Source organism: Equus quagga, chromosome 13 (assembly GCF_021613505.1).
Source record: "Equus quagga isolate Etosha38 chromosome 13, UCLA_HA_Equagga_1.0, whole genome shotgun sequence".
In the NCBI taxonomy this organism is placed as follows: Eukaryota; Metazoa; Chordata; class Mammalia; order Perissodactyla; family Equidae; genus Equus; species Equus quagga.
The window spans coordinates 12411081-12437679 of NC_060279.1; the positions used below are offsets into that span (position 1 = coordinate 12411081).

Here is a 26599-nt window from a genome sequence, read left to right on the forward strand (position 1 = left end):
AACCTCTGCTCATTGGGCTACTTCGCAAATTTAGATTTTCTTACAGTGGCAAGTTTGGCATATGCTCTGGGTCCCTTCCGCTTACCCTTGGCCCCCACAGCACCATGGAATCAGATGAAGCAGTGGAAGAGACCTACAGGCTGGGACTCCTGGGTCACTTTTAGGATTTGTAGATCCAGGTGTGGGCAGGTTAGGGCTGTCACACCCAGGACGTGGTTTGGGGCAGATGCTGGAATCTGGCAGAGCTCCCTCCGCCTGCTGTGTTTTCCTCTCTGCACCTGTTTAACGCTTCCTGGTTGTGCTGCCGTGCCAGGCTCTCCCCTGAGCCCAGAAATGGGCCTCTTTCTCCCTCCCCCATGCAAAGAACAAACAAGCTCCAGACGTCAGAATGAGGCAGGGTGAGCAAGGAGTCTCACTGGCCAGGCAGGAGGCCCTGTGGCAGGAAAATGAGGTAGCCAGAACCAGAGCTGCTCCAACCCCTTCATTACCAGCCCCAGGGCCTTGGAGAATTCTCATTTTTCTTGTGTGTCAGGAGAGCCCGTGCCTTACCTGGGGACATGTTAGTGACGGAGGAGGGACAGGAAGGAAGACACTTTGGGGAGTGAGCTCTCCTTGATCCACAGAGGCATGTAAACACCTAATGATCCCTCGACATGGGCTGCATGGTTGGTTTACTAGTAACGGAGGTAAACTTTAACACCATAAGCCCGTCTTTGCTCGGTTGGGTCTGTATATGTTCTAAATTGTGAGTCTGATGAAGACAGAGTGGAAAGGAAGGGAGGCTGTGCAAGTCCTTTAATGTCCACCTCAGTCATCGAGAAACAGACTCAAATGGGACTTGGTAGAAGAAATGTGGCTTTAGAGGCTGATAATACGTTCTTTTGTCTTCTGTTACACTAAGTAGAACGATGTTCGTTTTGCTGCCTGCAGGCCAGGAGATGAAATCTGGGAACTGCAGACTCAGTGCTTGGCCTGGGACAAGAGGCCAAAGCTGCAAAGCCAGACAGTGTCTGGCTGTGGAAGGATGCCTGACCATGGGGGATGCCATAACAGAACTGAGTGATGCTTGAATCTGTGAATTAGAAGGAAACTTTAAAATCACCTGTTTCCTACCCAAAGCGGACGCCACTCTACAAATCCCCAGGAAGGTTAACCATCCTTGGCTTGAGCAGTTCCAGTCCTGCGTGCTCATTGAGGCCCATTTCCATTCAACAGCCCCAAACACTATAGAGATCTTTCTGAAACTGAATCACAGTCTTTCTTACCATAATTCCACTTACTGGTCCTGACTCTGCTTTCTCTAATTTCTGTTAAGTCTAAATGCTTCTTCTTCACGTCAGGTCTCTAGATATTTGAAGGTCGTTGTTACTCACCCCGATTCTTAGACTTCTTAGCACTCCAGAAGTTCTTTCCTCTCCCCCCTCCTCTCACATTCTCTCTTTCAAGCTGTCCTTATCTCTTTTTCCTGACTCTTCCTTTTCCATCTTTCTTCATAAAGACAATGTAAGAAATTTATTTTGACATAAGATTTTCTTCCTGAACAAATTCTGGCTCCTAGGGAGCTTGCTTGCTTGCTCCTCTTTCAAAATACTCAAGAACTTTGTCACCGATCAGTATCAGTTGCCCATTCTGGAGTCTCTCAGATCAGGCGTTTTCCTCTCCACAGATTTCTTTCACGTCTTGAATTCTGTGCAGCTCTTGAAGTTAGTGACGGTGGAGCTAGGTCTTAGGCACACCTCAGAACTGTGGGGACCCTGCTCTGGAACTGAAGCATCAATGCTTTAAGAAAAGTTGGAAATACATGCTGAGCAAATGGTGAGAGGATACCGGTTTTTCATTGAAGTTAAATTCAGGGAAAAAAATCCTAACTTTCCCCCCAGCTTCTCAAAGAATTGCATCCACCTCCCACTTGATTTGATTTTGGACCGCCAGATTGAGTTTCTGTGATGAAACCATAGCCAGAACTGCACTCAGCAGGTTTCATATACACTTTACTCTGTCTCCCCTGTTCTTTGCCGTGCTTCCCGGTATGACCAGCCACTTGGCTGCTATAACTCCTGCCTCTTCCCTGTCCCCATCTCCTACTTGAGTCGTTTGACTTCCATCTCAGAACCATCTTTCAAAGCCAGTCTCTTCTCTTTTCTCCTGGCTTCGTTTACCACTTGGACTTTCTTCTCTTCTCCTATCCAACCTGCCTAAAGTCCTCTTTTGGTCTCTCTGTACTCAAAGGATAAAACCCAAATGCATTTTCTTAGCATGAAAGTCCATTCCAAATCCATCCATTCACTATTTCAACAAATATTCAATGAATATGGACCCTGTTCCGCTGATTATGCCCCACCATTTCTTCCTACTTATCCTTTATTCCAGCCTCAGGGAACATCTCCAGATTCACCAGACACAGAAGGCTCTTTCCATGCCCTGTTCCTCTTCCTGCAAAGCTCTTTCCAGTTTCTCTGCCAGCTGAGTTCCTACTTGCCTTTCAAAGCCGTTTAAATATCACCTCCCTATGAAATCTTCCTTGGCTCCTGCAAGAGAGTTAGTTTTTCCTACTTATGACTCCCCATCAGTCTGTTCATATTTCTGCTATAGAACTTATTTTGTGCATTCATTTATTTGTTTACCTATCTCTATTTGCTCTTCACTTGGCTCTGAGCTCCTTCAGGCAAAGAACACGTTTTATTTTGTCTTTATATCTCCAGCTCCCAGTACCATGTCAGCCACATGTAAGGATATCATAAGAGAATGAAGCCCCTCAGTAAGGGGAGGATGTTCTGGCACTGAATTAGATGCAGCAGAAAGTCAGTGGCTTTAGTTTAAATGGAAGCTCTGATACTTCTAGCCATGTGAACTTGGACAAGTTATTTTGCAGGTGAGCCTCATTTTTCTCATAAGTAAAATGGGTAGAATAATAGGACTTGCTTTATAGGACTATTTGGTGATAACCAAAAAACAAATTTGGTTTATTTCAAGATGAGCACTTATTCTTTTTGTGAGGAGTCTCCTGAGAATAAATGTGGAAAATCATAGAGTGGGCAATCTTTAGAAGAGGAAAGAAGAGAAAATGCAGAGAGGTTAATTGAGAAAGAAGAAATAAAGAAGGGGCAATCTCACTCTGTCAAACCGTTTCTACTGCGATCTCCATACACAATTAAATTTATCACTTAAAATCCACATACTGTTCTCCCTAACTATAGCCTGCTATCTATTCATTGACTTTATAGTTATAGATAGTCCCAAGTAAATCCTTAACAGTGACGGATACTTTCGCAGTAGAGCACGACTCACATGCCATGATCCCACAGCATAGAAGTCCAGACCTCAAGACCAACACCATTTCCATCTAGACTCAGAAAACAAGAAGAAGAGAGACCTCATATGGGAATGTTACTGAGCTGAGGAGAAATGGGAGCATGGATGTTTGACCATAAAGACAATAAAATCAGGTAATTGAAAGGGACCCTTATCCAGCCAGGCAATAAAACCAAGAGTGAAGATTACTTTGTCAGGCTGGAATGTGAGATTGGCAAGATCAAGGCAGTATTAGTCAGAGCAGGCTAACTACTGGAACAAACAGTCCCCAAATCTCAGTGATTTAATGCAAGTTTTTTTTTTTTTTGCTCATGTCCAATGTAATTTATGGGAGAGTTAAAAGGAGGTTGCTTCATGAAATCATTCAGGACAAAGACTCCTTCTATCTGGTCACTCTGTCATCACCCAGGGTCTCAGAGTCCTCTTCTGGGAGGTCTTATGGTCTAGGCCCGGGCTCACATTCCACTGGCCAGAACTCAGTCACACGGCTGTACTTAAATGAAGAGGAAGCCGGGAAAAATAGTCTGTGAGCCCAGGAGGAAAACAGAAATAGCTTAGAGCACAACTTTCTAGTCTCTGCCACAAGGGGTGGAATGCAAGAAGAAAGTGAAATGCAAAGCCCTAAATTTAAGTTCAAATTTCACAAATGTAGGATATAGGAGGCCTGGTTTAGCTCTGAAAGAAAATATCTAGGGTTGGAAAAAATGTGGGGTTCTGGTCGACCATACTATTTTTGTCTTAAAAAAAAAAAGGAATGCAATATTCAGATGCATTAATAAAGGAAATATGTATAAGAGAAAGATCATGGACTATCTTCACTTTTCGTTAGCTTTGTGTCCTTAAATTGTCTGAGCCTCAGCTAGCTCAGCTATAAAATAGGACTAAAGCTTGTGGTGTGTATCAGTGTATCAATTAGCTATTGCCACAATTATGGATATAAAAATAACCTCAAAACTCAGTAGCTTAAAACAATAATCATTTATCTCACTCACGTATCTGTAGGTTGGCCGCATTAGCTGTGCTTCAGGCTGCAGGTTTGCAAGGCGGCCATTAGATCTTTACTCCAGTGATGTTTATTATGGGTCTCAGGCTGAAAGGGCAGCACCTGAAGCTACATGGGGGAAGCAATTCTCATGGCGAGGGCAGGGATGCAAGAAGGAGAGTGGCAACATGCAATGCCTCATGAGATCTTGGCCCAGAATTGGCACGCTCTCAGTTCTGTCTGTATTCCTCTATCCAAAGCAAATTCACATAGCTGAGCCCAATATCGATGGGGGAGGGAAATAAGCTCCCTCTCTATCAGTGTGTAATACTGCAAAGTCACATGTAAGAGGACGTTCTAATACAGGCGAGAATGGGGATTCAATCTACCACAATGACAATTGTAAGATTGTGGTGGTGATTAAAACATATGTAAAGCATCCAGTCCTATGACTGGCAACATAGGGGCTCAGTAAATAGACACTCTGATGATAGTCACAATGATGATGATAATGATGTATTCAGATATTGTATCCTCGTGTACTCTCAGTGGCTCAGAACATGTCTACTGAATTGGGTTTAATTTTGGTTGCCATCTTTAAAAAGAAATACAGTGACAAACTAGATTGCAAGTAGAGAAGTTTGGGGCATAAAGGCCTAGGGATCTGGAAACTGTACTGAAGGAACTAAAAATATCTAGTCCAAGGAAGAATGGCCCATATAAAAAGTAAATGCACCCAAATGCCAGAAGGGTTGTCTCCTTGCAAAAGGAGTCAACTTGTAGAATAATGGAAGGAAGTGCCAGTCTGGGGGAATTCTCTTAGAGTTAAGTAGATAATGGGAAGCCTGTGGACATTTGCTGGGGAGAAGCGTGGCATGGGCTGTCGGCTTGCTGAGTGAAGATGAGCACAACAGGAGGTGCAGAGTGGTGAACAGAGCTGTTTTCTCCACAGTGGAACAGATGAGCTGTGGGGAGCAGGTTGGGAGGTCAAGGCAGAGCTGGGGTTTCTGTGCCTGATAGATCTTAGCTCCCTTTTCAGTTCCTTCTGGTGTCATAGATTCACTGGTCCTTCATTCCAATGTAGTATTGGAATGTATTTCATGTTGACTCTACAAGCACACCACTCTCAGTACCCTCTCCATGCCCCCGAGCCCCAACTGGGCAGCGTGAGATTCACCAGTGGCGATCTCCTCCTCCTCCTGAAGCTTGAGTCTCCCCTCCCCATTTCTCCCAATCAGCCTTAATTAAACTGTTTGAAAGCTACAGCTTGATTTTAATTAGTGCAAAATTGGGAAGATTAGAATGAAATTGGCCAATCATTGTTTATGGGCCGTTGTTTGAGAACACAGCAGGCTGCTAAATTACCTCCATGCCAGGCTTCTTGAATTCTTCTAGACAGTGGGAAGGATGGGGACACTGGGGCATTGGCAGAGGGCTAGCCTCATTTCTGCTCTTGTGCCTCCTAGAGGTGCAGGGGTGGACATATTATTTAACCAAAGGGCTCCTGGATTGCAGCCTTCCTGCCTGGGGATTTCTCCCTGCTGCAGTGGTGAATGAGGAGAAAGAATTTCCTGGAAAGTATGAAGAAGGTGTACAGTGGTCTCTGAACTTGAACACAGGTCATAGACAAAGACAGAAATCATTTTTAACATGATCTGGGTTCTCATCAAACTCTGCCACTGATCAACTGAGACTGGCGTCCCCTCTCTCAGTTTCTCTGTCTCTTTGTTAACCTATAAAGGGTTAATAGCTGAGTAATGATAGTTCTTCTTTCTCTTTCCTGAGGTCCTCACATAGATAAAATAGTTGAGCTTGTGTGAAAATGTGTACAGACTTTTTTAAAAACTAAAGGAAAGCTCCACACCAATATAAGAGATTATGTTTTTTTATAATTTCTTTTTATAGCTCATATTAATCATGTCTTATTCATTATAGCAGTAAAGGCTGTAATAGCCAAGTACATTACAGTAATCTGTTGTTGAGATAGAAATCTCCTCATGATGTGAAGTGTCTGGAAATACTGCTTTCTTTATAAGAGCCAAAGCATGATATATCTCCCAGCCTCCAAAATGTCCAGCTAAAGAACATGAAGGCATCTTAGCTGAGCTGCTGACGTAAATAACTGGTATCCCTCAATGTCTATGTTGGCTAACTCGTTCATGTGAATTTTTCAAGATGAAGAATGTGAGCCTTGTGGGAAAAAAAGTGGTCTTGTCTTATCTTGGTGGATTGAGTTCTGTGATGGGAGCAGTAACCCCGGATGTGAGGTCTATCAGTAGAAGGGTGAAGAAAGAAAAGGCTTCTCTGCGTCTGGAACTTGCAGGAAGAGAGCAGTACTCAGTGGCGTTTACTGAGACCCCTGTGTCAAATTGGCAAGTCTCAAGCTAGTTAGGGAAAGGCAACTCTCCAAGAGAAAGGTGGGCTCTGAACACAAAGATGTTTGCATTTATCCAGAACTAGGTTGGTGGGTGAGAATTTTTTTCCATGATCATTGGTTGGCGGTTTACATAGACAAAGTTAAGTCACAGGAAAAATGACGAGAAAACTATTTGTGTCCTTGGCTTAAGGCCAATCCATCTTTTTTGCTCTAAAGTTCTTAAATATTTTATTCAATGACCTGTCCTGTGTCTCCCTTCATTTTTCAAGGAAAACCAGTTATTTTTTTTTTTACAAGTATGGTTCATACCAAAACAACCTTTTGGAGAATGTAAGCTTGTCCCTTTCAGCACTGCAGTCCCTTTGAACTGTAAATGTTGGAGGAAGATACCCTCCCGAAAAAGGTTATTGGAAATATATCAGGAGGGCCAAAGAATAGAGAAAGGCAATATTCCCCACCGTGACAGCCTGTTCTCTCTGCCATTGTTTTCAAAGTGGTGCTTGGAGCTGTGCATCCTGGGCTCCATGCTGCCTTAAGGCTTCTCCCCAACCTCTCAGGGAGCCCTAGGACCTATTCTGAGAACTGCCGCCTGAGTGAGCAGGTAATGATTGGTTGGCTCTGCAGGAAAGAGCATTGATTCCTTCCCCAGTAAGCCCAGCCTGGAGTCGAACTCAGGAGGAACAAATGGGCTCTCAGCACTCAGGGGCACGGTGACACTGGGATAGGAGGATGCCAAGCCTGCAGGAGTGCCACAGCAGAGTGGGATGGGGAGAGCTGCATACTCAGGATACAGTAAGTAGGACTTTCCAAATGACAGCCATATCGGTGGAATTGGAAATGGGCCTGAATGTGCTTCCCACACAGATGGAAAGATATGTCCATTGGAAGAACTGATCACAGAATAATCTGACTGTTAGCATGAGGTCTCAGCACAACCACCCACGTTATTGGTTGCAGTATTCATTACTACTGATTTCAGCCTCATTGAGATATGGTTTTGTTTTTGTTTTTAAACTATGGATTTTTAAAAAAATACTCTCTCCGTTAAGGCTTCATTGGGAGGGAGGCTTCCATAGGTAATGACTCCTCATGGAAGCCAGCTCAGTGTTCTCAGTTTACAAGACCAAAGGGTGGTGCCTCAGCCTGCAGCTGCTGGAAGCCGCACCTGGGATGGAAGACCCGAGCTGTGCTCTGAGTCTTTCACCGCCAGGAGCACAGGACCCTGTGGGGGACACTTGCTGGCAGAGTTCTTGTTGACCTTGTGTAACGTGGGAGGAACACAGTGCTGCAGGGTAGTTGGTGACATTAGAGTCAGTAACTATGACTTGGAGGCGTCCCTTTTTATTTACATCTTTCAAACTAGGAACACCTTGTAGCCATTTAGTATTCTCATTGGAGACCCGTTTGCTTCAAACCTAGAACTGGCCGGTTCCCAAAGCCCTGCTGAAGCTCCTGTTGCCTGAGGCTTGGCGTGGCTGTGGTTCAGCTCTCCTGTTACATGCCCCTTTGGATTTCGGGAAAATCCCTAAACTCATGTACAACCAGAAGCATCGTTTATTGGCAATCTGGACCATTTGTGTTAAGCACTTTGGGAGAAAGATGACTACGATGCCTTCAGAATGTAGATATATAGAAGGATTTCTATCTACAACATTCTCAGCATCGGTAGCAGTGTGCACGGTTGCTATAACACCATGCATTTTACCCTTCAATTCGGATATCCCTTCCTAAACTTTGTTTTGGATGTTTTTAATGATTTTATAGGTATGTCAATCCTTTGACAGAAATATATGTTGTTCACTCTAGGCTCATCTAAAACATGATTAAAAAAAAGTGGACTAAACTTGGGGCCACCCCAGTGGCACAGCAGTTAAGTTCACCCGCTCCGTTTCAGCAGCCCCGGGCTCACCGGTTCGGATCCTGGGTGTGGACCTATGCACTGCTTATCAAGCCATGCTGTGGAAAGGCATCCCACGTATAAAGTGGAGGAAGATGGACACAGATGTTAGCTCAGGGCCAGTCTTCCTCAAAAAAAAAAAAAAGGGGGGGACTAAACTTCCGTTAATTGTAGCAGTCTGCTGAAGCGCCCTTTTGAAGGGCTGTGTGGACACCTTTACAGGCAGAGTCCACCATGGAGATCTCTGGTCACCCTTTGGCTTAACCTGTGAGCCCTTTATGTAGTGGCCTCTGCTGTTCTAAAGGCACTTTCCATAGGGGCTTGGACTGTTTGCTTTCTCAGACTGTTTACCGTGTAACAAACGCAGAGGGAGAAAATTTTAGGAGAAATGACTAAATTGAAATCGAGATTTAGTTGATGTCTTAACTGAAACAAAGTTGATGGCTTAGTTGAAGTAGTGTGTGTTAATATAATTGATATATATAAAACATCCTTTTCCCAGGGAAAAAAAAAAGAGCTTTGATTATTTTATTACTGGAAAAAAACTACTAAATGAAAAATCGGAAATGAACGTTTATTCTTTGAATGGCACAGGCTCCCTTCCAGTATTGCCTTCTGAGGTTTTCAGATACTGGGAAGAACCAGGTTAATAAGTTCTGTAAGCACATTTTTACCACTTTCTGGCTGCAACTCCATTCACAGATGTTTCCCCCATTATCCTGATTCAGTGAAGGGCCCCAAAGGGAAGAAACAGTGAAGCAGAAGAGAGAGGCACGGGGCGCCCTCAGAGCCTCAGCCTTTCTGCAGCAGCTGAGGCTTTATGCCTATCTCTGAACTGACACCCCGTGCCAGTGTCCGGAAGCAGGTTTTGCTTATTGTTTTGGGCTGTGTGGGTTTTTTTTTTTTTTTCAAACATAGTTCCCATCCTTATGTATCTATTTTTTCTTCAATGAAATTCTCACCTTCTCTCTGTCTCATACTCAACACACACGTGTGTGCACACACACACACTCTTCCACTCACAAAATCATGATTGCCTGTTTGAGTTTCACAGGGGAGGTGGGGAAGACTGTGGATCATGGAGCCAGAAAGCCTGTGTTGAAATCCTGACTCTGCCACCTGCTGGGTGTTACCTACGGGGCAAATTGACTTATATGTGCCTCAATTTCCTTATCCATAAAATGAAGATAATTATATTTTCCCTCTTATGGGGTGTTTTGAATATTATATTGGTTAATACTTGTAAGATACTTGGAACGCCTGGCACATACTAAGAATTCATTAAATGTTAACCATTATTTTTTATTATTTGCTCATAAAAAGCTTCCTAAGACAGTATCACTCATTTTTCGAAGTCGTTTATTATTCTCTGTTATGATTTCCTGAGCAGCCATGGCAGCTGGAGTCAGCCCTTTATCCCTGATTCCTCCCGTGGTACCCCGTGTACAGGCTTGATTTTTTTCGAGGCCTCAATTTCCCCTCCTGCAAATGGATGTATTGAAACCACGTTAATCCAAAAAGGTGTTTTGCTTTAGTGTATATATGGCACTGTGTTTTGGATATACAATAAATTCATGTTTTGTGTAGTTAATTGAAGGAATGAAATGTTCCTGGTAATGAAAATATTTTTGTCAAAAGATAGTAAATATTTAAAAAGAATTAGGATGCAATAAAATACACTGAACCCATCTATAGAGGGGGAAATAGTGTCATAGAAACAGCAGTGTGGTGTTGACCTGGGTTTTAATCTCAGCTCTGCCACTTATTATGTGACTGTGCAAGTTACTTTCTTAACATCTCTGGGTCTCATCGCTGCTATTGCCACCATCATCATAGTTGCTGCACTGGTGTGGGGTGGGGGGCGAGGGAACAAGGTCAGGACACTAGCTTTTTGGTCTGCTACTGGTGCCAACTGGTTATATTGCTCTGGGCAAACCACTTCCCTCTCTGTTTCATGGTTTTTTCATAACAAAAGAGGAATGGAATAGACCTTCTCAACTGGTATGGATGCTGGCACCTGGTGGTGCTGCGAATGGATTACAGGTGTGTCCACATCTTGAACCCCTTGGCCCTTGGAGCAATTGGGTGGGGTCTGGGGTAGCAGGACTCCTTGTGCTTCTCTCCTCGGATCTGAGCAGGCTCATTCATTGATCCTGGTGTATCACATAAAGAGAATTTTCAACATACACGATAACGTGAAAAAGATTGGCAATACTACTCAAATGTTTCTTCTAATTGTAATAGCCCAAATTTCCCTCTTGGTAGACGTGTGATATCAGGCAAATTACTTAGCTTTCTGAACTTTGATATCCTCACTCATTTAAGTAAGATATACTCAAACTCCTTTTGGTTTGGATAAAATATGTAACTTTCCAAGTCTGATGTTGGAAAAAGGAAGATGAAGACTAAGGAAAAGTGCAAAACTCCAAGATTGTTGCTTTTTGGGGGGATATTTAATACTACAAGTGTGGCAGAAATTGTTGTTAGACCCAGTGTAAAGGATTGGAGCTGTTGATCATTAACACTGGGCATAAAGCACAGCAGAGTCTGAATGGGGCCTCTGGACTCGCTGGACTTCAGAGTGTGGACCGTGGACAGCCATTGGAAGTTGTCTGTGTCCACTGAAGACAATGGAAGAGAACCCAGACTCAGTTCCCCAAAGCGTAAGAAAATACCATGAGTGCCTTGATTTATGTATTAAGAAAAGCACAAAATTATGCTAAGTTACCTTTTTGTAAGTCAAATCTAATTTCTCATTGGTATGTGTACATACTTAAAATGCTTTACTTTCATTCCAGATCAATCACTAGTTGGTGGTTGCTTCTGTGTACTCTCATCCTGTAACTCTTTTTTATCAAGTTGTCAATAATTTGCAAACAACTAAAGGACTAGGGAAGTCATGACATAAAATGGGTGACTATTTATTTTAAACAAATAAAATAACGAGAGAATCTCTCAATCATTCAACAAAAATATATTGAACACCTACTATTGTTCTATTGTTAGAACATCTAACATTCTTCTATTGCTGTTGAATAAGACAGAAAGAATCAATCCTGCTCTCAAAGAGTTCATGTTCTAGTGGGAGAGAAAGAAAATTAAAAAATATATTATGTCGGGTAGTGATCAGTGCTCAGAAGATACATAAAGCAGAGCGTGAGGACAGAGGGTGAGAGAGGGTGCTCTTTTGGATGGGATGGTCAGGGCCAGCTTCTTGTAGGAAGTACTGGTCAGCAGTCCTGAATGAAATGATTGAGCAAGTGATGTGACCACCAAGTTTTATTTATTAGATTTAATCGAAGTGGGAGCCACCCCTATGGTAAGGTGGCCGTTCCTTTCAGTGAGGGACTTTGACCATTGTAAGAAATTATGGAAAATGGAAGAATGCCTGCCTTTTTTTCCCCCTAGCAATCTAAATGATAAGATAGAAATTCTTTGTCAGTTAATGAAGTCTAGGTGTGGCCTATTGCAAAACAGGGAGGCTGGGTTTGGTTTTAGATTAAAAAAATCATCGCCAAGACCAATGTCAAGGAGCTTATTGCCTATGTTTTATTCTAGGAGTTTTATGGTTTCAGGTCTTAAGTTAGGTCTTTAATCCATTTTGAGCTGATTTTTGTGTATGGTGTGGAGTTACAGCTTCATTCTTATGAGTGGTTATCCAGTTTTCCCATTACCGTCTATTGAAGGGAGTATCCTTTCCCCATTGTATATTCTTGTCTCCTTTGTCATAATTGGCCATATACGTGTGGGTTTATTTCTGGGCTCTCTATTCTGTTCCATTGATCAATGTGTTTGTTTTTATGCCAGTACCAAACTGTTTTGATTTCTATAGCTTTGTAATACAGTTTGGAATCAGGAAGTGTGATGCCTCCAGCTTTATTCTTTTGTTTTCAGTTATTTTATTGAGGTTGTATTGGTTTATGACATTGTGTAATTTCAGGTGTACATTATTATATATCAGTTTCTGTATAGACTGCATCGTGCTTGCCACCCATAGGCTAATTTTTGTCAGTCATCATACATATGTGCCCCTTTACCCCTTTTGCCCACCCTTCCATCCCATTCCCTTCTGGTCACCACTAATCTGTTCTCTTTATCTGTGTGTTTGTTTATCTTCCACATATGAGTGAAATCATACAGTGTTTATCTTTCTCTGTCTGGCTTATTTCACTTAACATCATACCCTCAAAGTCCACCCATGTTGTTCCAAATGGGGCAATTTTGTCTTTTTTTTTTATGACTGAGTGGTATTGTGTTGTGCATGTATATCACATCTTCTTTATCCATTCATCAGTTGATGGGCACATGAGTTGCTTCCATGTCTTGGCTATTGTGAATAGTGCTGCAATAAACATAGGATTGCATAAATCTCTTTGAATTGTTAATTTCATGTTCTTTGGATAAATACCCAGTAGTGGGATAGCTGGATTGTATGATAGTTCTATTTTTAATTTTTTGAGAAATCTCTATACTGTTTTCCATAGTGGCTGCTCCAGTTTGCATTCCCACCAGCAGTGTATGAGGGTTGCCTTTTCTCCACATCCTCTCCAACATTTGTTATTTCTTGTCTTGGTAGTTATTTATGTCTTGGTAATTATAGTCATTCTGACAGACATGAGGTGATATCTCATTGTAGTTTTGACTTCCTCCAGCTTTATTCTTCTTTCTCAAAAGTGTTTTGGCTATTAGGGGTCTTTATTGGTTCCTTACAAACTTTAGAATTGTTTTTTCTATTTTGTGAAAAACACCAATGGAATTTTTATAGGGAATGTAATAAATCTGTAGATTGCTTTGGGTAGTATGGACATTTTAACAATATTAATTCATCCAATCCATGAGCACAGAATATCTTTCCATTTATTTGTGTTTTCAACTTCTTTCATCAATGTCTTCTAGTTTTCAGTGTACAGATCTTTCACCCCCTTGGTTAAATTTATTCCTAGGTGTTTTATTTTCTTTGATGCAATTGTAAGTGGGATCATTTCCTTAATTTCTCTTTCTGATATTTTGTTATTAGTTTATAGAAATGCAACTGATTTTTATGTGTTGATTTTGTACCCTGCAACTTTACAGAATTTGTTTATTAGTTGTAACAGTTTTTTGGTGGAACCTTTAGGGTTTTCTATATATAATATTATGTCATGTGCAAATAGAGACAGTTTTACTTCTTCCTTTCCAATTTGAATGCCTTTTATTTCTTTTTCTTGCCTAATTGCTTTGGCTAGGACTTCCTGTACTATATTGAATAAGAGTGGTGAGAGTGGGCAACCTTGTCTTATTCCTGATCTTAGAGAAAAAACTTTCAGCTTTTCATCATTGAGTATGTTAGCTGTCGGCTTGTCATATATGGCCTTTATTTTGTTGTGTTACGTAACTTCTATACCCAGTTTGTTGAGAGTTTTTATCATAAATGGGTGTTGAATTTTATCATAAATGATTTTTCTGCATCTTTGAGATGATCATATGATTTTTATCCTTAGTTTGTTATTGTAGTGTACCACATTGATTGATTTGTGGATGCTGAACCATCCTTTCTTTCTTAGAATAAATCCCACTTGATCACGGTGCATGATCCTTTTAATGTACTGTTGAATTCAGTTTGTAAAAATTTTTCGAGGATTTTTGCATCTATGTTCATCAGGGATATTGACCTGTAATTTTCTTTTCTTGTAGTGTCATTGTCTGGTTTTGACATCAGGGTAATGCTGGCCTCATAAAATGAGTTTGGAAGTTCTCCCTTCTCTTCTGTTTTTTAGAAAAGTTTGTTTTTTGATAAATATTAATTCTTTTTTAAATGCTTGGTAGAATTCTCCAGCGAAGCTATCCTGTCCTGGACTTTGTTGGGAGGTTTTTGATTACTGATTCAAATCTCCTTACTAGTAATTGGTCTGTTCGGATTTTCCATTTCTTCGTGATTCAGTCTTGGTAGGTTTTATGTTTCTAGGAATTTATCCATTTCTTCTAGGTTGTCTGATTTGTTGGTATATAATCATTCATAGCACTCTCTTGTGATCCTTTGTATTTGTGTGATATCACTTGTAATGTCTCTTCTTTCATTTCTAGTTATATTTATTTGAGTCTTCTATCCTTTTTTTGTTGGTTAATCTAGCTAATGATTTGTCTTTTTTTTTTTTGTCTTTTCAGAAAACCAGCTTTTAGTTTCATTGATCTTTTCTATTGTCTTTTTAGTCTCTATGTCATGCATTTTGCACTCTGATCTTTGCCATTTCCTTCCTTCTACCAACTTTGAGCTTAGTTTGTTCTTCTTTTTCTAGTTCCTTGAGGTGTGAAGTTAGGTTGTTTATTTAAGATCTTTATTTTTTTCTTAATGTATGTGTTTATCACTATAAACTTCCCTCTTAGAAGAGGGGGGTTTTGTTTTTTGTCTGTTAAGCCATTCCATGTCAACAAAACTGCTTCTGTTGCACCCCATAAATTTTGGTTCCTCTGTTTCCATTTTCATTTGTCTCAAGATTTTTTTGATTTCTCCTTTGACCCATTGATTGTTCAGGAGCATGTTGTTTAATCTCCACATATTTGAATTTTCCAGTTTTCTTCTTGTAATCGATTTCTTGTTTCATACCATTGTGGTTGAAAAAGATGCATGATATGATTTAAATCTTCTTAAATTTGTTAAGATTTGTTTTGTGGCCCAACATATGACCTTTCCTGGAGAATGTTCCATGTGTACTTGAGAAGAATGTGTATTCTGCTGCTATTGGATGGAATGTTCTGTAAATATCTGTTAATTCCATCTGGTCTGACTTGTAGTTTAAGTCCAGTGTTTCTTGTTGATTTTCTGTCTGGATGGTCTATCCATTGTTGAAAACAGGATGTTGAAATTTCCTGCCATTACTGTATTGCTGTCTATTCCTCTCTTCAGATCTGTTAATCTTTGCTTTATATATTTAGGTACTCGTATGTTGGGTGTAAATATAAATATTTACAAACGTTATACCTTTTTGATGAATTGATCCCTTTATTATTATAAAATAACTTTTTTTGTCTCTTGTTACAATCTTTGGCCAAAGTCTATTTTGTCTGATTTAAGTATATCTACCCCAACTTTCTTTTGGTTTCCATTTGCATGGAATATCTTTTGTGATCCCCTCACTTTTAGCATATGTTTCCTTAAGGCTGAAGTGAGTCTCTTGTAGGCAGAATATAGTTGGGTCTTGTTTTTTTTTATCTGTTAAGCCACTCCATGTCTCGATTGGCCATCCAGCCAGTGACAAATGAGATCAAGCAACTGTTGTTTACACTGCTGTGGGATTTGGGATAGAAAACACTTTTGACAAATACCCTGTACTTTAATTACGGTTTAGCCTTTCCTGCATAAAGGAAGCAAATAATAATGTATTATTATGAACTTGCCTGCTTAGATAAATAAAACCTCACAGTGGGAATTTTAAAAGACTTTGTTGGAAGTGCAAATGATTAGTCATCCTATTTCTTTTGTTCCCCTGGCAACGTTTGGCACACGCCCCTCCTCTCTGTCTTAGTCTCTGCAGTTAGATGGGGGGAGTCTATAGCCTCAAACTGGGCATGGATTTTTATTTATTTATTTTGACTTTATTTTTCTGCTGTCCTGTCACTTGTACTCCATGGATTTGGGGGAAGGTTGGGCCAAGGTTTAGCCCTGTCGTGAAGAGCAGAGTGGGGATGAGTGAGAAGGTTGAGAAGACTTTCCATTTTATTGTTTCCTAAGGTAGTGGGGCTGGTCTTTGCTAATATAATTTGGGAGACAATGGAAAACTACTTTCTTACTCATGGATATGATCATTTAAATTAATGTCCAGGAAAGATTCTCCTTGGGAATATGTCCCCTTTAAAGTACAAACATTTCACTGAAGAGCAAAGCATGAAGATTAAAATTCTAGATGGAACTGGAAAGGAACTCTGCCATCCTCTGGAATTGGGCTTCTCACAATGTGGGTCCTCGTGGTTCTTTTCAGGACATGCATGTTGACATTTTCACTGAAGCTTCAAAAGCAAAGGTGAATAGAACTGCTGGCATCTAATTTGAATAAAGGCAGTCTCATCAAATGACACTAGTCGTCAAGCACTCTGCCTCGTTACTCAGTTGCACCTACACAAGCACACACAGTCATGCACACCAGCTTCATGGAACAATGTCCTCGAAGCAGTAAAATTTATTAATTTAATTAAATCTTGACCCTTGAGTACATCTGTTTAATATTCTTTATGATGAAATGGAAAGTATACATAAAGCATGTCTGAGGCTACTGGAGAATGATGATTTTCTCAGGGAAAAATACTTTTGTAATTGAGTTGTGAGATGAACTAGCCACTTTTTTCATGGAACTGAATTTTTCTTGAAAGAACAACCAACAGATGAATTATGGTTATTCAGACTTTAGTGTTTGGCAGACATGCCCCCGCCCCCACCCCTAAAAAAAGAATGAAGTAAGCCTGCCTCTTCAAGGAAAACAGCTGACAGTATTTGTTACCAATGATAACATTTAAGCTTTCAAACAAAAATTAGAATTTTGGAAAACTCGTATTTGTCATTGTGAGCTTGACAGCCTTCCAATATTTAAAGACTTTTCTGATGAGATTTGTGGTGATATTAACGAAAATGATGTTTTGCTATTGTATAATGAAAAGTGTCAAAACGTGGAAGATCTGAATAACTCAGTGATCCCATATTTTCCAGATGATCAATGCAAGATGTTACAAAATCATGAAGGGTAAAATGATCCATTCAAAGTACAATATAGAACACTGGATTTTAATGTTACAAAGTGTGAACTATATCATTGATATAGTTTCAGATTCCACATTGTAACTAACCTTTGAGAAACCTCATTTGTTGAGTTTAGTGTGGAACCAAAGAAGAATACCCATAATTATCACAACAGATTGAATACAGAAGTAAATACAAGAATGCAGCTCTCTTCTGCTGGGCCACATCTTAAAGAGATTTGCAACAATGCAAAGCAATGATGCTCTTCTTGATAAATTTGTTTTGTTTCAGAACATATGTTGTCATAAAAATATGTTATTTATCTTATATGTAATGGATTTATTGCTATCTTTAAATGAAATAATAAATAAATTTAAATTTTGTTTTAATTTCTAAAATGGTATTTACGAATAGATATAAGCCACACATATATGGGGACTCAATCATTTTTATGAGTGTGAAGGGGTCCTGAGGCCAAAAAATTTGAGAACGGTTGTTGTAGACCAACTTCCTGACTTTGCAAATGGGTAACTGAGACCGTGATAGATGAGGTGACTCAAGCACTGGGTGGCAGTCGTGACTAGATCATATCTCTGCAAACCTCTGTGGCAACGTTTTCATTGTTTGTTTTCTGCCACTACGCTCCTCCCATGACTACCTTCATACGAATAAGCCAACCAGCTCCTCTCCAGTGAGAAAGCTGGTGGCAGGAGGCCCTGATGGGGGTCGACTGGGATAGTGTTTTCTCACAGCCTGGGAATGAGGGGCCGGGGGGGAGGCTGAAAGGGCCTCTTTCTGGGACTGGGTGCCTCCATCTGGAGAGACGTGTACAGAGAGATGATGAGGTGCGCAAGTGCAGGAAGCACATCACCTACTTCAGATTTTATGCCTCCTGTTCCCAAATACAATGAGCCTTTCCCCATCCCTTGACTTTTCCTCCAGGGAGTTTGCCCGGTGGAAAGTGAACAACTTGGTTCTGGAAAGGAAGGACTTCTTCAGTTTGCCATTGCCTCTTGCCCCAGAGTTTATCCGGAACATCCGCCTCCTCGGAAGGAGACCCAACCTGCAACAGGTTACTGAAAACCTGATCAAAAAGTACGGCACTCATTTCTTACTTTCTGCCACCCTTGGAGGTAAGCAACGTCGTGATCCGACGCTAATCGGTTGCCAGATCATTGAAAATAGCTTTAAGATCCATTGAGTATAGCTTCAGTAGTCTTCCCGGGTCTCTGTGCTTCCCGGCCTATTATTGCCTGAGAAATGTTTTCTTTCTGGTTTGTCTGAGAACAGTATAGTGTCGTGACGTCCAAACTCACCCCAGAACATTGCTGTTTGTTTATAAGCATCCTCCTAAGTTGGGGGTGTGGGGTAAGGTGGCTGGGGGGCGGACAGGCTCCTACTAAGCACGTGCCAGCAGGGGGCGCTCCCAGTTTTCTTTTGACTGAGCCATCGAACCCCGAGGCTTCTCCACATCCTCATACTTGCTGTGGCTGCAGCTGTCAGACCCATAGGCAAAGAAGTAAATGTCTGTTGAGTCCCTGACCCCTGCTTCTTCTCTGTAAAGGTTGGTAACCAGCCAAACCACTTCCAATGATTCTGGGCTGGATGGGGGCGAGGTTGGGAGTGGGGATGGTACAACATGTGGCTAGGACCCAGGGCAGAATCAAAGCTCTGAAGAGGCAGAGTTCTCTCTGCCCTGGGAAGAAGAAAGCAGGATTTATTATAACATTTAGTTCGCTGTCTGATGGACAAAAAGGAGCTCTCGAAGGGTTCAGGCCAGCTGGGGCGTGTGGTAGATGTCAAGTGTTTGATGGGAAAGAGGGAGGTTGAGCTTCAAGGATTTTGCCCTTTCCAAAGGAGCAGAGATATCCGGGGTGACTTCGCATAAACAACTTGAGAAAGAGAATTTTATCTCCCCTATGGAGGTAGCTTGCCTGAGACGGAGATCAATAAAGGATGTTAAAGGGATAAGCTGGGGAGGAGGGGGAGGAACTTTGGGAGACTTACAGAATTAAGGAAACAGAGGAGGGCCTCTCAGGCACTGATGCCTGTTACCCTGTGGCACAGTCAGAAGACAGTGTTCTAAAGTTAGCAAGGGATGGGGAAAAGGGCAAGAGCAGGGGCACCAGACTCCTTCTCAGCTCCATCGATCCTGGCCAAGGGTTTCCTGTTCTTATTCACTGGGGATTAAGGAGCAGAAGGCCTCACCAATGAACCCATGTTGTTTGCTACAGGAGAAGAGTCCCTGACCATTTTTGTGGACAAGCGGAAACTGAGCCGAAAGACAGAAACAGCAGGAGGTGCCCCTGTAGTTGGGGGCAGTGGGAACAGCTCTGCTGTGTCCCTGGAGATCCTGCACCAGCTGGCAGCCTCCTACTTCATCGACAGAGAGAGCACACTGCGACGGCTGCACCATATCCAGATAGCCACAGGGGCCATCAAGGTAACCGTCTGGAGGCACTGGGAGAGGGAGGCAGAGAGGCAGAGAGAAACCGAGGGAGAGGCCGGAGTCTTAACCAGCTCCATGTCAACTGGGACTGACTGATTCAAGACGCTTTCTGATGTAGGCACAACCAGCCCTAAAAAATGGTCTGGGTCTCCACTGTACAGCAAATAGTCATGTGCCATCTACTCTGAGGCAGGCTCCAGCCAAGGGACTGTTGTGAAAGTAGACAAGGTCCCTCCTCTCCAGCTGTGACATTCTAGTGGGGCGTGAAGATAATAAACAAGTAAAAATCAGAAAGTAATTTCAGATAATGATATAAAGAAAGGGCAGAGTGTTAAGACACAGATTTCCTGGGGTGAGAGAAGGGAGCAGCTAATATTAGCCAGATTGGTCAAGGGAGGGCAGTTTGGGTTTAGACTTTGAGGCTGAGATCTGAATGATAAGGTAGCTGCGTGAAGATCTGAGGGAAGAGCGTTGTGCAGAGGGAAGTGTAAGTGCTAAGGCCCTGAGGCAGGAACCAGCTCGGTGCCGTGGTGGAACACAGAAAAGACTGCTGTGACTGCAGTAAGGAGAAGAAGAAAGACGCTGGTACAAGATGAGGTTCAGAAGTAGGCTGGAACCGGTTTTCATGAAACATGGAGCATGACCATGATAAGGAACTTCAATTTGTCAAAGTGCAATGTCAAAACCAGAGAATTTTAAACAGAGGAGTGATATGATCTCATGTATGTTTTTTAAAAAGATCAATAGTTACTGTAACTTTAATACCTATAACCCCCGTCCCATCTTCTCTACTTACATCTAGGAGATTTCTAGGAAAGTTCATAGTTTTAGAGAAGAGAAGATCAGTGAAAATACTAGAGAACGCTGGATTTTTTTATTCTAAATATAAAGTTAGGGTGGTCATTCAAGGTCAATCTTGTCTTATAAGCCTGCTTTTGTCACACCCACAATTCACAAAGAGGTTTCGTTCGTTTATTTTTTCATTCAATAAATATTTATTGAGCACCGATGATGTGTCAGGCACTGTTCTGGGGACTGAAAATCCATGAACAAAATATGTAAAGTCCCTGCCCTCATGAGGCTTAAATTCTAGTGGTGGAGACATAAATAAATACACAATGTCAGGTGACATTAACGGTATGAAGAAATAAAGCCAGGGAAGAGGATAGAGAGTGATGGGGACATGGTACTTAACGAAGACCTCTCTGAAGAAATGTCATTTAAACAGAGATCTGAATGAAGTGCGAAGCGAGCCACACAGGGATCTTGAGTGAGAGCATTCTACAGAGACAAGAGCTAGGGCAGTTGTCCTCAAGTGCGAGTGTGTGTGGTATGACCTGGGAACACCGTGTAGCATAGCTGGAGTGGAGTCAAGAGAGAAGAGGGAGATGAAGCTACAGAGGTTGCAGGGGCCAGATCATGAGGGCATTACTGATTAGGGAAGAGAGGGCAAAGGGGGATCCTGGAGACCAGAGCAGTGACTATTGTCATGGTCAAGGTGAGAAATAACGGTGGCTTGGACAAAACTGGCTGTATAGAGTTAGTGAGAAGTTGGCAGATTAAGAGTATATTTTGATGGTAAAGCCTACAGGATTGGTTAATGAATTGGAAGAAAGGAGTTCAGATTAACAGCAAGAGTTTTGGCCTGAGCAATTAGATGAAGAGGGATTCCATTTACTGAGAAGGGTAACACTGTGGGGAGGTACTGATTGGAAAGAAGTAAAGCAAGAGTTCGGTTTTAGACATACTGAATTTGGCATTCCTATTAGACATCTAAGTAACAGCGTACAGGATAACAGTGGCAGACCCACCTCACTTCAATGCCCAGGAGGTGAGGTTTGGGAAAGCAGACAGTCAGAACTAGAGAAGACTGCGGAGGAAACCATGCCCTCAGGATCCACTAGGTTGTGGTTAACGCAAAATGGTAAAGCCAACTCTTGAGAAGAGATGGAGTCCATAGGGGATCTTGCTGAGGGCTGATCATGAGATTCAGAGAGCCCGATGGAAGTTAACATGAAGAGAAGGGGTCATTTAGGGGATGTGCAGTGTTTGGAGGGAGAGTCTGAGAGAGGAGGCTGACTGAGGTTAACAGAGATTTAGGGTACATTTGGGAGGCTAGTATCTTAGGTGGCTTAAGATGATGAAAAAGAACTGTTAGTAGCCTGAAGTGGGTTTTACTAAGAAGATAGACCCCTGTGGAAGCCCCTCGCTCCCTGGTCCTGGTGTGGGCTGTGTCAAAATTGGAGAAGAATTGATAGTGTCATGACATGAAAGGTAGGCCTAGATCAACAACTCAAGGATTCCATTAATGTTCCTTCCTATCCTTTGACCTGACCAACTTTTCACTTTCTATCACCGCTTCATGGCCTCATTTCCCCTTTACCCAGCTTAGGTTCCCTGGTCAATCACTGTAATCATTCCCTTGCATGTATCTTTAACTTGCCCTTTGCGTCCTCTTCATACCCACTGCCATTCTTTTGATTCAGGACCTCGTTTTCTGGCATTGTCTTTTTAACTAGGCTTCCTGTCTCCATTCTCAGCTCTTCTCCCTGATTCAACCTCTATGTTGCTTGCATGAGTGCAAATCATCATATAATATCATCCCCTTGCTTAAAATCCTTCAGTGGCTCCTGACTGTACACGGGACAGAGTCCAAACCCCTGTACACCAGCCAGGGTGGGCATTGTGTTGCAATGGAAAGAAGAGATGCTCAGTCCCAAGGAGTCTGAGCTCTGCCACTGCCCATGGTGGGGCTTTGAACAAGTTACCAAACTTCTCTGAAGCTCAGCCTGCTCATCCTAAAATTGTTGAATATAGAATGCATGAGCCACAGCACAACTGGAGCTGGAAAAGAGGTCATTCCTCTTCTTCCTAACAAAACGGTAAGGCCATTGAAGATCTGTCCCTGCTATCTTCTAAGTTTCATCTCCAAAAAAATCCTTTTTCACTTTTCTCTACCCCATTTCCCTCCTCATCCCTTCACTTACCATTTACATCATGTAACCCAGTCCTATCTACCAGTCTTCATTCAGACATCCCATGCTCTGTGTCTCCCTTCCCTGCACCTGCTGTTTGTTTTGCTTGCAAGGCTTGTCTGTTCACCTGAGTGGCACTTTCTACTTCCTCACCCTTCTTTGCTCAGCTCAAAAAGATAATTCTTTGGTGGAGCCGTTCCTGACTCCCAAGGTAGTCGAATGCCCCCCCACCTCAGTGTTTCAAGCACACGCCTCTTCTACAGGGCGTATCATTTGAACTATAATTGTGGGCTAACATGATGACCTCTGAGACTGTGAGGTCCTTGTGGGAGGGACTGGGTCTCATTCATCTTTGGTTTCCAGTAAGAATACATATTTTGCCACATTCTGAGTAATGAGGAGAGGTTTGTTGAATGAATGAGTGAATAAATGAATGAGTCATTGACCCCATTTTCCACATGGGTTAGGCTCTTCTCGGTGTGTGCACAAGTGCATAAAAGCAGTTTTAGTTGAAAGAAACAAATCTACTCAAGGTAGCTTGAATGTAAAGCTGGTTTATTAAGAGGATCTTGTGAAGAATATCACAGTCTCCAAGGACAAGACACTAAATCCAATCCAGACGCATGAGCCTTGTAAAAGGACAGTAACACTCACAGTTTACTCTCTCTGCTTCTTGTTGGAACACGTCTTTACTTTTTCGTCTCCACCTGCTTCGTCTTCCTGCTTCTCTTGTCCAAGTTCTGTCCTCTGTTTATTCTAGACTTTTCTGTGCCCCAATGACTTCAGTTTACAGTAAGCTTTATCTTGATCTGGAACTGACTCTGGCCTTGACTGAGTATTATCTTTCTGTTTCATCTCTCAGTCGGTGCCCATCAGGGCAGGGACCACGCTCTTGTTCATTGTTGTATCCTCAGTTCCTGGGACATAGTAGGTGCTTGATAATTATTTATTCTGAATTTTGTGTCCATAATCACCGTTTAAATTTTTTCTCTCAGTATCACTGTACCAAATTCCCTGGAGAAAGAATCTGGCTCAGGGTCCACCTGAGTCCAATATGAAGAGTAGGGGTTATTTAGTCTCAACATGGCTTATGGGACTCACCTCCTCAGCAAGGTGTGTAGGCAGTGGAGTAAGAAGTGGGCAGGCACCCCAATCCACATCTATTATAGTGCTGTGGATGCATTTTCCAGAACTAGAGCCACTTCCCATCTCCTCAAAAGAGGAGCTGCCATCCTCGGAAGCCTCTTTTTGAAATCAATCACACATGGAATGTGAGATGAGTGTTCAGCTTCCCTTGGGCTGATGACCCAGCGTTTGTTTCTCTGTGGAGGACTACAATGGGTTCTCCTCATGGGATGCAATTCAGAGAACCGTGAGAAAACAGGATCATTTAGTGTTCTCTTTGACCTCCACTGTCCAGCCCCTTATCTCCACATGACTTTGTGAGCTCTGATGACCTGCGTGACTTGTGCAAGGACACTCCACTAGACCAAGGAACAAAGGGAGGTGTCAGTATCCCATCCCACAGTTCTGCTCACTTGATAGGGTTGACCCACCCATCTTGTCTTGACAGTAAAGGTGTCTCACCACAACCCATCTCTTTGCTCTGATATACTTAGCACTTACAGATCCACAGAACCAGGGCCAGCAGGCTGGAAGCACCTAGCATCCTGGCTAGCTAGCACTCTCTTGTTGGCCATGCAGCACCCACCACCTACTTCCCTCCACTGAACCTGCCTTAGCAGTAGTTGAGCTGGCTTCCAGCGCTGTCCTTACTCCAGATGGAGGTGGCTGGGGCTGAGGGGCTCTGCTCATAGGCTCACCCTTGGTGAAAAAAAATTCCTTGGGCCTATCCGCCTGTTTCTTCTTTCTCTAAGCTGGTGTTCTCCTACTTTTTACCCTTTGTTAACGACTTCTTTTCACCAACATGGAGAAAGAGGCACTCTACCCCTTCTGTTTACCCGACACATTCCTCTGAGATCCCACTGAATAACCCCCTCGGTTGCAAGGTTTCCCCTGGTCAGCACACACCTCTCTTATAGGATTTGTCACATTATGTTGCAGCTGCTTACATGCGTGTATCCTCCTCCCGACCCCCACCACGACAGGAGATCTTAGAGCAGTACAAACTCTGCAGTGTCATACAGTGCCAGGTCCCTTCACAGTATCTGGCATGTGGTGAGACACTCAATAAAATGCTTGATGGGGGAAGGCAGGCTACATGGTTTAGTGAGAAACAAACTTACTCAAGTGAGAAGACTTGGGATTGGGTTTCAGCCTTGATGCTTACTATTTCTATGACCTTGAGAAGCTATTGAACTCCTTGACATGGAGTTCCCAGCTCTTTAACTCACCTGTACCGGGGGCGTACATTCAGCAGATATGGGTGCACCAGTTATGAAAATATTAAAACACTTCCATACCAGCTTGTAGATAGTCTTCACCCAAGCCCCCTGTGTGCCACCCTAACCACCTTGATCCCTCCCCTGAACCCCCAGATCTCCCCCTTCATGGTAACCAAAGGGGTAATGCCCCTCTGGAAGCCTCCAGAGTTCTGCTTTGACATTATGGCTGGCCCATCTTCTGATTAGTCAGCACACTCTGTCCTACCTGCTGATAAATATTGTGACTGTCACCCTTGACTCTACCATAGGGTAGGGGTGACACCACATGGTATAGTCCGCATGGAATACTTTGCAAACTGTAAAGGGCTGAACACTTATCCCTCCTGTCCGTAATTCCCGGGAAGGGATCAGAGCCGTAAAGGAGGGGAGGGGCCTGTTTCTGAATTGGAGCTCACCCTGTGCTTAATCGGAGGCTGAGGAAGGACTAGGTGGGGAGGGTTTGAGATGCTCATGGGCTGATGAAAAGAGCCCACACCACAGTTCAGGTGGATCCCAGGATGGCGAAAGGGAGCGGTTCTCACAAAGCATCCTTACACTGACTTGTCCGAATCCCTCTCCGCAGCAGCCTGAGCTTCAATTTGCAGCTCTTTTAAGCATACACACCATCAGCTGTGCTCTTCCTGACCAGTCTATCGCTCACAATTAGAAGCCCATTTTGCTGGGCTCTTAGCTTTGCAGGTGTCCCCTAGGTAGGACAAGAGCAACGGGGAAGTGAAGGGCGGGTGCGGGGAGTAGACTCCGGAATGAGGGTTTGCATGATCTGGTATTTATGTAAAATTGGATCTGCTAATGAACCTGAGATCCATCAGGGCTTTTGGAAAGCAGGACGGTCTCTGTCAACAGACCAATTAGCACACAATTATTTTCCCTTTCTGAAGGCTTATCTGAGGCGCTCTTTGAACACACACGCCTGAGTGAACTGCACTTTCCATTACCTTTCTGGGCCCTCTTTATAATCTGCCGAAGCTGTCTGCCTCTTCGACAGAGAAAGGCCCGGGTTTCTCTGCACCAACCCTCCAGAGACTCCAGGACTTTCCTCACTGGGGGGAGGGGTCCTCAGGCCATCCTGCTATCAAGTGCTCAGGCACTAGGTGCAGGAGGACCCTCTCCAGCTCCTTCTCTTCTTCCCACCTCCCTCCTTCTCTAGAGAGGACAGAGGTGGCTTAGAGCAGAAGAGCAGGGGAAAGAGCAATGACTTAGAGATGTAGTGAAACCTGATGGGCCTTCCTTGCTCGGAGATCTTGTTTGGATCCTTCCCCCTAACAGGAAATGAGCCTGGGCATTATGATCTTTGTCTCATCCTCATCCCCATCCTTGTGCCACGATTAACAAAGGGAAGCTACTGACACCCTTTCAAGGATTTACCTAATTGATCATCCTCTTGGGGAAGTGACCTTTGGAAATAGCAAAGTAAAGGTCAGATAACAGCATCACAGCCAGCCCCTAAACGCTGAACAAGATGGTGGTGGTGGTGGTGGTAGGGAAGCAGATGGAT

General features: G+C 42.8%; 1 protein-coding gene across 1 annotated transcript in view; it reads left to right on the forward strand.

Annotated features, from left to right (window-relative positions):
* BRINP2 (BMP/retinoic acid inducible neural specific 2) overlaps positions 1–26599 on the forward strand; it is a 48828-nt gene that overhangs the window by 9894 nt on the left and 12335 nt on the right. Inside the window, exons 2-3 of the mRNA XM_046683291.1 lie at positions 18218–18408; positions 19510–19718. Of these exons, the coding sequence (XP_046539247.1) occupies positions 18218–18408; positions 19510–19718 (400 nt within the window). The remainder of the gene's footprint in view (positions 1–18217; positions 18409–19509; positions 19719–26599) is intronic.